We start from the raw sequence: 12,260 nt of genomic DNA, 5'->3' as shown, positions 1-12,260 counted from the left end.
CATAACCTCCAGACTGGATTACTGTAACAGCATTCTATATGGCTCCCCAAACACTGTCCTCAATAAACTTCAATATGTCCAAAACTCTGCCGCTCGCCTGCTCACCTCCACCCGCCGTTATGAACACATCACCCCGGTCCTCCGAAACCTCCACTGGCTCCCGGTCAAACACAGGATCAACTTTAAAATACTACTCATCACCTTCAAAGCTCTCAATAACCTGGCCCCTTCCTACCTCTCTGACCTCCTCCCCCTCCACGCCCCTACCCGTTGCCTCAGGTCCGCCGGCGCAAACACTCTCAAAACCATCAGGACTAAGCGCCGGACCTGGGGCGACAGGGCCTTTTCTGCCGCTGCACCCTCCCTCTGGAACGACCTCCCTCTCCCCATCCGCCTGGCTCCCAACATAGAACTATTTAAACACTCCCTCAAAACCCACCTGTTCAATCTCGCCTTCACCTGACCATCCTGTTCAACCTCGCCTTTACCTGACCATCCCCTGCTCCCTCCCCTCCACTAATAGACTAGTTGCTACTTTTCTTTTTTTATATAATGTTCTGTTTGTCTGTTTGTCCGACCCTTTTTGTTATATTTTAGTGTTGTCTTGTCATGCTTGTCCTAAACTGTCAAAGCGACTTTGGGTATATAGAAAAGCGCTATAAAAAAATTGAAGTATTATTATTATTAGTAGTAGTAGTAGTAGTAGTAGGTGTTGTTGTTATTGTTGTTAATGTAGTATAATGACGGACGTAAAATAAATGATATAGAATAAATAAATGAATAAATGGAATAGAAATTCTGTAAAAACCATCAAAACAAATTTTGTTTGTTTTCTTTCCTTAGCCACGAATGTTTAAATGATATACATACCATTGCAAATAAAGGTCATGAGGAAGCTCTGATAGAAAGCCATGCACTTTTCCCCCCCATCAAATCTTGCCCCAGATAAAGAGCTTACACACTGGATTATTAGGGCTGCTGGGATGGATCAGTTAATGTGTACAAACAAGAACAGTGTAATATCCATACCCTTGTGAGCTCAGAAGACCAAGTGGATGTGTGTATGTGTGTGTGTGTGTGTGTGTGTGTGTGTGGCAGAACAGGGTCAGGGGCCAGACATAAGAGAACAGCCAGCCTAAGCCATAGCAACACAAAGGACTGTTTGAAATGAAGCAGTTTGCTTGAAAGCACAACACAACCCTCATCATAACATGTTTTGATAGTCTTATATGAAATGAGGATGCAAATATGATTCTAAAGATAATCTTTATTGTCTTGATGTTTTATTAACTTGACATGTATTTATTATTAACATTTATTGACATGCACTATTGTCATTATTGTTTTTCTTATTCTTCGTATTGTTGCTGTTGTTGTTAATTTGACTGTTGTTGTTATTGTGTTGGTTGTTGGTATTAGGCCTACTATTGTTGTTGTTGTTGTTATTATAATTATTATTATCCATTTATGTAATGTATATATATTCTATTCTATTCTATTTCTTATATGTATATCATATTCATATACTCAGATTAAAGACAATATTTACACTATTACTATTTTTTACACAATTGCACTATAAGCTATGTGAAGATCATATTTCACTGATATAAAACTGTGAATATCAACTCATCTTCTTTAGGAGAGAACAAAGAACAATCTGTATGTTAAGATCTTGAAAATCTGTCCTCTGATGTTACCATTAAATCTGACAAATAAAATACAAGGGAGGGGGTGAGTTTATGATTTTAAACAGTAGATGGTGTGTTGAACCATTTTAACTCATAAAATGCTTATTTTCATAAAACTTTTGTCAATATTAACACTAACATTGATAGGCTACTTTAGGGAAGAGATTAGAATGATTTTTTCCAAGAGTTAGACCGATAGGCTTTTCCATTACACAGAGATGGTAGGCTACTGTATGTATTTCTTTACCCATGTAGGCGTGTGTTGTCATTTAGGACTACTTTGATTTGTATGGGTTTCTCAGGAAAAAAAGACACAAAAGAAAATGTGACATTCAAACAAAAGCCACATTCGCTTGTGCTCCAATTTCAGGATCCCAAAATGAGTTGGCTTACCGTTTTTAAACTTTATAATAAATATAATATTTAGATTTTTTTTTCTAATATTGATTCCTCATGAACAGATTGTGGGTAACCAACACGATACAACAACAACGATTCTGTTTGTGTTCTAATTCTGTTTGTGTTCTATTTCTGAGTGTTTGGTGATTCCCCTCTTATGTTGATGCTTACATTTAGTTTTAGTTAGCGATATGGATGTGTAATTTGTAAATACCCTTGTGTTTTAGCATCTTTGTCCATCCCAAGTCAGTCTGATGTGTCTGTGTATATAAGCCAACTCCAGTTGCCAGTCTGTGTCACTGTTTTAATAAACGCCAAGAAAGCCAAAGATACGCAAGATCGCTAAATTAGTGTCAGTCAGTGAGATCCGCAGATGACCAAGCTCAAGAAGAGCTGAGCTGGGATCACAACTTAAAAGCATTGTTCCAAGTTACGTGCTACATAGCCTGAATGTGCCCTTGCCCAGGAGCGGCAGATGGAACCAGCCAACGCAACCAGCGCAGGAGGGCGGGCCGCCAGCACTGGAGCCACACTGGGCACTGGAGACGCCAGCACTGGAGCCACACTGGGCACTGGAGACGCCAGCACTGGAGCCACACTGGGCACTGGAGACGCCAGCACTGGACCCACACTGGGCACTGGAGACGCCAGCACTGGAGCCACACTGGGCACTGGAGACGCCAGCACTGGACCCACACTGGGCACTGGAGCCACACTGGACCCACACTGGGCACTAGAGCCGCCAGCACTGGAGCTACACTGGCCACTGGAGACGGCAGCCGCTGTGTGGTTTACGTTGAAGACCTCCTCCGCGAGAGGTCTTCCCTGCCATCTACTGAGTTGGTTTGCGGCTGCATCCGAAGGAGTGCCACATGTTCCTGGAGGGTCAGCTGGCTCGAGACACTCCATTATGACTTTGATCTCTGTCACTGAGCTGGCTGTCTGCATGGCAGTACAGGTGCCCTGTCCCAGTGGCCATATGAAGTGGAGCAGTGCTGGCACTGCCAGTGCAGCTGTTCCGATGGTGGTCACCCTACGAGCCGCCTCCCGTCTTCAGCGAAAGCGATCCCCAGTTTTCAGCAGCAGTTAGCAGTGACCACCTGTCTTCAGCAGCCACCAGCAAGATCAGCTAATGGGAGCTCATCGATCCCAAGATCAGCTAATGGGAGCTCATCGATCCCGAGCAGCTGCATCGAGATCAGGCTCAAGATTCTGTTCTTGCCCGGTTGCATCCCCACAGCGATAGCTGAAACATGACTTTTCTGTTTCTGTATCTGGGACCAACATCTGCCCCTGGTCCTATTTGCATACCGGACAGCTGTACAGGAGTTTACAAAGTGCATCCTTGCAGCCCTCATGTTTAAGAGACAACTGCGAACCCCGGTGGGCCGGAGGTGGACGATGATCTCGGGCTGGACGAGGCTGATGCGTCTGTGTCTGAATGCTTGTGCTGTGTTTTTATTAACGGCAAGAAAGCTAAAGATATGCCTGACTCCATAAGATCACAGCAGTATTGTTAATTATTAATATTCATTAGTGTTCGCAATTTAATAATAGCATATTCATATTTCAGAGGATCTCACTTCAGTGTTGATATCATTGAGTGGCATTCTTGTATCCCTGTACGGTCTGGATATCTTAGTTTCGGTTTCCAGACGGACTAACAGCGTGTCAGATGAACCCAAGCACATTCAAACACATTCAATTTAGCGCACAGCTATGTGCTTAACTCCTGAAACTTCCTCTTTAAGTAGTAGGCCTACCGTTCTAAAGCGCAGCTAAGCTATCCCAATCATGTTTTACCACTGCTGATCACCTTAATCAATCATGTTTTATCACTGCTGATCACCTTACCCGATCATGCCTTAGAAAGAAGCTGCCCCTACCTCCACCACAGCACAATCCCAACCTAACTCCTCTCTCTAGCTGCCCCTCTCCTAAACATGACTCTGTGTGTGTTCTCTCTTTACATTTACATTTACATTTAGCAGACGCTTTTATCCAAAGCGACTTACATATGTGCGACTTACAATGTATACACATTTTACATTTTACATTTACACTGATGGCACACTGCACATCAGGCGCAATTAGGGGTTCAGTGTCTTGCTCAAGGAAACTTTGACAGGGAATCGAACTAGCAACCTTCTGATTACTAAACGACTTCTCTACCACTGTACCACTGTACCACTGTCGCCTCTCTCTCCTACTCCTAAACATGACTCTGTGTGTTCTCTCTCTCCTACTCCTAAACATGACTCTGTGTGTTCTCTCTCTCCTACTCCTAAACATGACTCTGTGTGTTCTCTCTCTCCTACTCCTAAACATGACTCTGTGTGTTCTCTCTCTCCTACTCCTAAACATGACTGTGTGTGTGTTCTCTCTCTCCTACTCCTAAACATGACTCTGTGTGTTCTCTCTCTCCTACTCCTACACATGACTCTCAGTGTGTGTGTTCTCTCTCTCCTACTCCTAAACATGACTCTGTGTGTTCTCTCTCTCCTAAACATGACTTTCTCTGTGTGTGTTCTCTCTCTCCTAAACATGACTCTGTGTGTGTTCTCTCGTTATCTCTCGAGTGTGTCAGGTCAGGGGGCAGGGCACACATGCAGATTTGGTATCATGGTGACTTTTGACCAATGCTTTAGCATCAGTGGAGTCATACAGAGCATCTCGTGAGGTGACACCTCGCTCAACAGTAGATGGCGTTTCTATGCTTTAGAGCTGCAACACTGAGGCTATTAAGGAGTTCTTGTCCAAAATGATGAAGCTAAATAGCTAAAAGCCTAAAGACTTGCCTTGCCAAACACCTACAACAGCACATGTGTGTGTGTGTGTCATGTGTGTGTGTGTGTGTATGTGTATGTTTGTGTTTGTGTGTGTGTGACAAAGTATGAAATATCCTGACAGGTAAACTAAGGGAGAAGTGATCACATGCCAAGCTCAGAGATCCATGGAGCTGAACAGGACATAGTTCAGATTGTTGAAGCGATCTTGTAATATTTATGGCTCCCGTAATAATTAGCCACTAGAGAGTGTATGTAGATTGGGCTGTACTGGTGCAGTTCAGTCTTCAGTGAAGGAGTGCACCGGTAAGATTACTCCAGCACAGGTGATTACTCCAGCACAGGTAAACATATTTTCAATTCAGGTTCATTCACTTTTCTGTCATGACTGGTAATCCTCCACATCCAAAAATAAACAAGATAACATTTTGGGGTCATGACTTGCACAAGAGGCACAGGACTGAAGGACCTAATAGTTCAAAATTGTGTGTAGAATGGTTCTATTGTCACACAACACAAAATAACTCTTAGATTAAACTGTTAACGCCTATTTGTTTAAATATCTAAAAAATATTGTCTGCCCCCTCTCTCCTGGGTCATTGGGTGAACAATGACAGCGTGATTAAAAGTGTGCTTTTCAAGATGGGACCACTGTAAAGCGTGCAGAGTAATAAAAGGTGCACGTTGCTGTGTGAACTGCCACTGTTCACACCGTGATTGTGACACTGCAGACTTGTTGTGAAGGATGTGGGTTTTTCTTGAGTAGGTGGCATGCCGTGGGGCATGCCAGGGCAGAACCTGTGGACCTCAAAAAAACTGAACCCGAGATTGTGTTTCTTGTAGCCTGTTGAAAAACAGGACATTGAGCGCAGTTTAATCTTAACAGCTTGACTATTGATCCTATTGTTTTGGTATCCAAAGGAAATCAATCAACATACCTAAGGCTAAGGTATACCGTATCTTGATCACATAGCAATGCTGCTATTGTTTATTCAGCTTTGCTGACTTCTTTTCAAGACTCTAGTCAATCCTGCTGGGGAATTGATGAACCATGTGACCCGTAAGAGTGAGAACTTATGAATTTAGGGAGTGAGTAGTCTTAGCATTTTAGCTGCTACAGGCTTGTATGTGGCTTGGTCAGTGTTTACTAGAGTACAGGTAATAGTGTTATCATGGTGTAATTGTTTTTGTATTTTGGACATTTTGTGATCAGACATTTTGTAATCAGGTGTTCAGTATGAACAAAATAAATCTCATGGTACCGTGTCTGTTCAGGTCTGTGACCTTCCTGTTATCAACCAAATGGTGACACCAAAGCTGTTATCATCATCATCATCATCATTGTTTATTCAGGGAGAAATTGACTGAGCACAGGGCTCTTTTGCAGCAATGCCCTGATTGAGGCCACATAGTACAGAAGAACAATACATAAACAAACCACAACAAAACGAAACAGACAAAAAAAAAAAAAAAAATGCACTATGTTTAAAAAATGTTATAAATGCACTCATACCACAAATCCATCGAAATATGTCCTTAAGGGGTGGGGTGGTCACCAAATCCAATTTATCTATGATAGAAGTTGCCTGGTAGTTTATCTCATTGGTCTGCATGGGATATAAGACTACCCAATAACTCTGGATGCAAGCCCTGACAGGATGTTGCTCAAAGATGTCAATCTGCCGATCTGTGTCAGTTCAAAGAATTAAAGGGAGGGAGAAATGGGGAAGAGAGAGAGGGAGTCAAGTCATTCAGTGACATCACTTACAGACTTGTTTGTCAAGAAGTCAAGTCGACAAAACCGTAAATGCAAGGTAGGACAAAAAAAATTGTGCGTTCTCTTTGTTTTATATTCTTTCAAAGCCTGAGATTCCACAGCTTGTATGTTCTTCAAGTTTAAACCTTGCAGGCTTTGGTGTTCCTTCACTCTGTGGGAGTAAACAGCTTCTTTTTCTGGGTATTTTGTTATTTCATTGTAGTAGCACTCATTTAGACCTTTCATTTCGGAGTTGGTTCTCTCATATAACTCTGGCGCTGCTAGATAACATGATACACTGACCTGACACAGCTTTTACATTCTGCTTGCACCATTTTAAACCACATATGAACCTGCTGTGTGCAAGTGAAAGAAGACAAACCTGTCTCTCAAAAGCTAAAGAAATCAATTCAGCCATGCAGCTTTTGTCTGACGGATGCTCCCTAGGTTTGGCACTCATTCAGCTTTTTTTGAGGTTCACCACATGGACGAGAGCTTTTTGCTGTGTTAAAATTTCTAAGATATTATGTCTTATCATTGCTGATAATAGGAGAAATTGCACTTAAACTTGTCACTATTCAATATAATATCTGTGATATATACATGTATCTTTCTTAACTCCTTCTTCTGTTGTTAATGCTAGGTAACATTTTCCAAGATGGGGGGAAACACAGATCACACTGACTCCCTCTACGGTGGGTTTGATCTTCTAAACGCCACCGACCTCCTCAACATCACGGCCCCCAACAACTCCACCGCACTCCAGCTGCCCTACTCCCAGGCGGTCGACAAGATCATCAGCCTCGTCACCGTCGTCATCCTCTTCATCACCATGGTGTCTCTTGGTTGCACCATGGAGGTGTCCAAGATCAAAGAGCACATGCGCCGGCCCAAAGGTGTGGCCATCGCCGTGGTGGCCCAGTACGGCATCATGCCGCTGACGGCGTTCGGCCTGGCCAAGGCGCTCCAGATGTCTCCCATGGAGGCGGTGACGGTGCTCATCTGTGGGTGCTGCCCGGGAGGGAACCTCTCCAACATACTGGCACTGGCCCTGCGGGGCGACATGAACCTCAGGTACCTGTATTTGAACACAAGTGTTAATTCAATGAATTGAATAATTAATTGACGACTGAATTATACTGACGTTTTTATTCATACTTTCAGTTCTAACTTCGAATTTAATTCATTATTACAGGTTGCTTTCAGATATGATTTGACAAACAGTAAATTGTATAAGGTATACAAACAGTACGCCAAAATAGAGTGACATTAGTCATGACATACAGTTTCCATACATATCTGTATAATAAACATATCTGTATATAATCTAAAAAGGAAATTCGAAAGAAACTACCAAAGCTCAAGCAACAAAATGATTACAAAAATGTACAGATAAATGAATTACTAGATGTACATACAAAAGATACATAGATATGTGTTTGCGAAAAGTGAGAGTGAGAGAAAATATTCAAGTGTTTCAAGGACACATGGAGACATTTGAATGTGGCATATTTGCGTGAGGTGAATGACCTCCCTGCTGTTAACCTGTATGATAAAAAATGATTGGTTAATAGCACATACATATCACCCCGGATATATTAGTCTACTTACTAACCGGTAGGTCAATAACCCCTTTCACTGGCACACTACACCTGGGAAGGAGGACAGACTGTAAGTAATATCTTGTGATGAGACACTCTAACCTCTTCTTTTGAAGGTGATCTTATCTATGGTGAAGTGCTTTAACATTTCTAACAGGTCCTTGACCTATTAGCTGTCCCAACAAGTGTCCTTGGCTTACCAGGTGTTACTGACCACACACACACACACACACACACACACGCACACGCACACACATACATACACACACACACACACACACACACACACATATATATACAACACACACACACACACACACACACACATACACATATATACACACACACACACATACATATATATACATACACACATGCACATATATACACACACACATACATACACATATATACACACACACACATACACATATATACACACACACACATACATATATATACACACACACACATACATACACATATATACACACACACACACATACATATATATACATACACACATACACATATATACACACACACATACATACACATATATACACACACACACATACACATATATATATATATACACACACACACATATATGTGTGCATGTGAGCTATTTTATACAGTGAACATGACTTGACAGCAGCATTATTGCCAATTATCCTCAGAATGTTGCAAAAAACTAATGACGGCTGCCTTTGGCAACGGGTTTTGTGCTTCCAATTCACATCTTTCATATCATTCCGCAAGTAGTCCATTCACTTAACGTAACGGAAAGTCATTGTAACTTGAAGTCAGCAACTAAATGGGTTGCTACCTCTGTTGCGAGTCGGGGTCCTGTTCGACCCGTCGTGATTGATTTTCCAATACTGACCGGCGGACTAAACATTATCCCTCACTAAATTTATGACTAAATGTGTTCATCCATAATCATTAATAGTTCAAGAAAGGCATACATCTTAACTGTCCAGTGCTCCCTAGAGTATAACCCATGACCCACTTAATCTTAAACACATCGTCACATAATTGAAAAATGTCCTTCTATTGCATCTAGGCCTGATTGATAATTACAAAAACAAGACATACAATTTCACACTGTCCTTTTTGCTATCATGATGTGATAAAGCCAGCAGTAAAACCTACTTACGGTCAGATATGGCACTAGAGACAAAAGCCTAGCTTATCTATTAATTCACATTAACAGAACCCAGGGGAGTTGACAGATAGATTGACTCATAAATGTATGTCTAAAAAATGAAAATACAATTGACAACTTAGTTTTGTACACACACACACACACACACATATATAATATATTTATATAGATATACACACTACTGAGATGAGTTTCTGCTTGCCATAACAACTATAAGCAGTAGCTAAAAGATACATCTCCCCACAGCATGTGTAATACTTTGTTTGTTGTATGTGTGTATAACCGTGCTTGTGTTTGTGTGTTGTGTGTGTGTGTGTGTAACCGTGCTTGTGTCACCTTCTGCTGCAGTATTGTCATGACTACCTGCTCCACACTGCTGGCTCTGGGCATGATGCCCCTGCTGCTCTTCCTGTACTGCCAGGGCATTTCTGGCCTGGAGAACGCCGTGCCCTACACTGGCATCACACTCTCTCTCGTCCTGACCCTTCTGCCCTGTGCCATCGGCGTGTACATTAACCACCGTGTGCCCCAGTACTCCAAACTCATAACAAAGGTAAGGTAGCTAATTGAATTCACTAATTTGGTAAGACTAGGTCATTTCTTGACCTCTCTGTCACAGCACCGCCATTGCCATGTCACTCATTTCAACACTCACTCGGTACTCACTCATGATGATGCATGTTGTCATGTCCGGCCCACAGACATGACAAATAACAGAAGTTCACACAGAGTTAAAAGCCAAAACACTAAGGATTTATTAGCAACTAGTCAGGACACTAATAGTCCAAGCTACGGTGAGGTGTGGCAGTCAGTGAATACGTAAGGTTGGCGTGTTTGCGTGCATGCTAGGTCAGCAAATGGAGTGTTGTATCGCAAGTACACCAGGATGAGCATGGCGCGAGCAGAGCGTAGAGAGCAAAATGTCCCTTTTTTCTCTCTCTGAATCTCTCAATAAATCTCCCTTGGAACCAGTGGGATGTGCTCTTATAGTACTGGGAACACTGGTCCCCAATAACTGACGAGCCGACACACCTGCTGGGCACCTGCAACACAAACACACGAACAAAGACAAACAGCCCGCCCAGCAACCAAATGAGGCGGGGTCGTCACATATATAATATCGTTCCAGTCTTACCATTGTTAGCAATTGTCATGCGGGCTCTCACATTACATGCGGTAAGATGTCATTGTCATTATGTTATGTTATGACAGTTACTGATAATGATAAACTGACACTGTGATATCGCCTGATTGAATCCCTCGAAGATCTGTGACACAATCTGTCATTTGACATAACTATGACATACAGTGCCCTCCAGAATTATTGGCACCCTTAGTGAATATGAGCAACACAGGCTATGAAAAAATGTCTTGGCTGTTTATCCACTTGGTCTTTCACATAAAAAATATTCACAAAAAATCTTACCTTTTCATTGAAGTAAAATTATTGAAAGAATAAAAAAATATTGACATTAAATAAATATTTTTCTCCAAAACATGTGTGCCACAATTATTAGCACCCCTAAAAAATCTTATAATTAAAATCTAGCTGAAATATATTTCCAGTCATGTTTTACATTTTTAAGTTCACCTGTTTGATTAGGAACTCAACCATGTGGTCAACCATGACTTCCTGTTTCACTGGGCTATAAATATAAGGTGACACAAGCCAAAATCTATTTTTTTTTAAAGATATAGATGCAATTTCCTGGTGCATTTAACATGTTTTTAGATAGAAAATGATCTCTCTATTTCATTGTTTTTCCTAGGAGTCGGCATGGTCTGCAATTACTGACTACTATTATGTCCTGGTAGACTGGGTAAACCCAGCCCGATCTGCAATCTTAAATAAAATAAAACTAGCATGTTAGCTAACGTTAACTCCAGATTAGCTCGCGGTTGTTGTGGCAATAAAAAAAAACCACCAGCATTTATTTTTGTAGCTACTTGAAAAAAAACATCCTGCTCATCGCTTTCTGCCTGAAACAGACCCCTAGGTCTGAACACGGCCAAAAGCACAACATATTTCAGACCCAGATTAAGAAATCAACTAATGCTGTTCCACTTGTAATGGGTAAATAAAGTATGGTATCGCCTAGTGCTAGTAGTAGGTAAATAGCTTGCTTATCTAGCTATAATCATTGTAACTACCCGCTGGTTATAACTAATAAACATGACTCCACGCTTCATACTGATGTCCAACTCTTCTCATTTATTGTCTGGAACACCATGAAAACTAGACAGACAGACAAACAAACAATCAACAAAACAAACAAACCCAAAGTTTACACATAGCATCACAAACAAATATACATATTCCATTTAAAACATAGTACAGATACGTAAATGCATTACCGTGTTCGCCTGGAAACCAGCAGTAGATTTGATTGAGAACTTAATTAGTGCGTGTTCTCTCAGTCTTTCAAGTCCGATTTGCCCTTGCCCTTCCAGGTCATATAACCAGGTAAGGTCACATGACACAAAGGGTCACCAGACTAACGCACAAATTCCTTTAACCACCAGCAAATGGATATTAACTTTGCACAACAAATTAAATCACAAATTCATAAATAAAATGATTCATCAATCTATGCAATTTAAATGTCCATCACCTAAGGCCATATCTTGTCAGCTGATCCATCAGGGTCAGCTTACACTCCCACCAAATTACCTTGATAATAGTCGAACACATCAATCATATCAACGGTAATTTCCAGGCATCCTGAAAGACACTTACAGTACTTGAAATCTGAGCAATCAAATTCACTAAAATCACAATTCATGATCCATTTTTAATACACTCATTAAAAAGGGGATATTGCACATTACCACACAGTTGTAATATCAATAACAAAGGGT

The 12,260-nt window shown here is 41.3% G+C and overlaps 1 protein-coding gene across 1 annotated transcript; it reads left to right on the top strand.

Moving 5' to 3' along the window:
• The first annotated feature begins 7,024 nt into the window (after window positions 1–7,024).
• Window positions 7,025–10,123, top strand: LOC105889775 (sodium/bile acid cotransporter-like). The gene is made up of 2 exons (XM_031581537.2): window positions 7,025–7,706; window positions 9,750–10,123. The coding sequence occupies exons 1-2, from the start codon at window positions 7,291–7,293 to the stop codon at window positions 9,961–9,963; spliced, it is 630 nt and encodes a 209-aa protein (XP_031437397.2). The 5' UTR covers window positions 7,025–7,290; the 3' UTR covers window positions 9,964–10,123.
• The last annotated feature ends 2,137 nt before the right edge of the window (window positions 10,124–12,260 follow it).

Source organism: Clupea harengus, chromosome 15 (assembly GCF_900700415.2).
Source record: "Clupea harengus chromosome 15, Ch_v2.0.2, whole genome shotgun sequence".
NCBI lineage: Eukaryota > Metazoa > Chordata > Actinopteri > Clupeiformes > Clupeidae > Clupea > Clupea harengus.
This window is presented reverse-complemented; position numbering and strand designations above follow the sequence as displayed.

What these genes read in the sequence shown, in the direction of transcription:
- LOC105889775 (XM_031581537.2), top strand. Translation starts at nt 7,291, where the DNA reads ATGGGGGGAAACACAGATCACACTGACTCCCTCTACGGTGGGTTTGAT. An exon ending in CGGGGCGACATGAACCTCAG is followed by an intron (nt 7,707 to 9,749) that starts GTACCTGTATTT and finishes CTTCTGCTGCAG; the next exon opens with TATTGTCATGACTACCTGCT.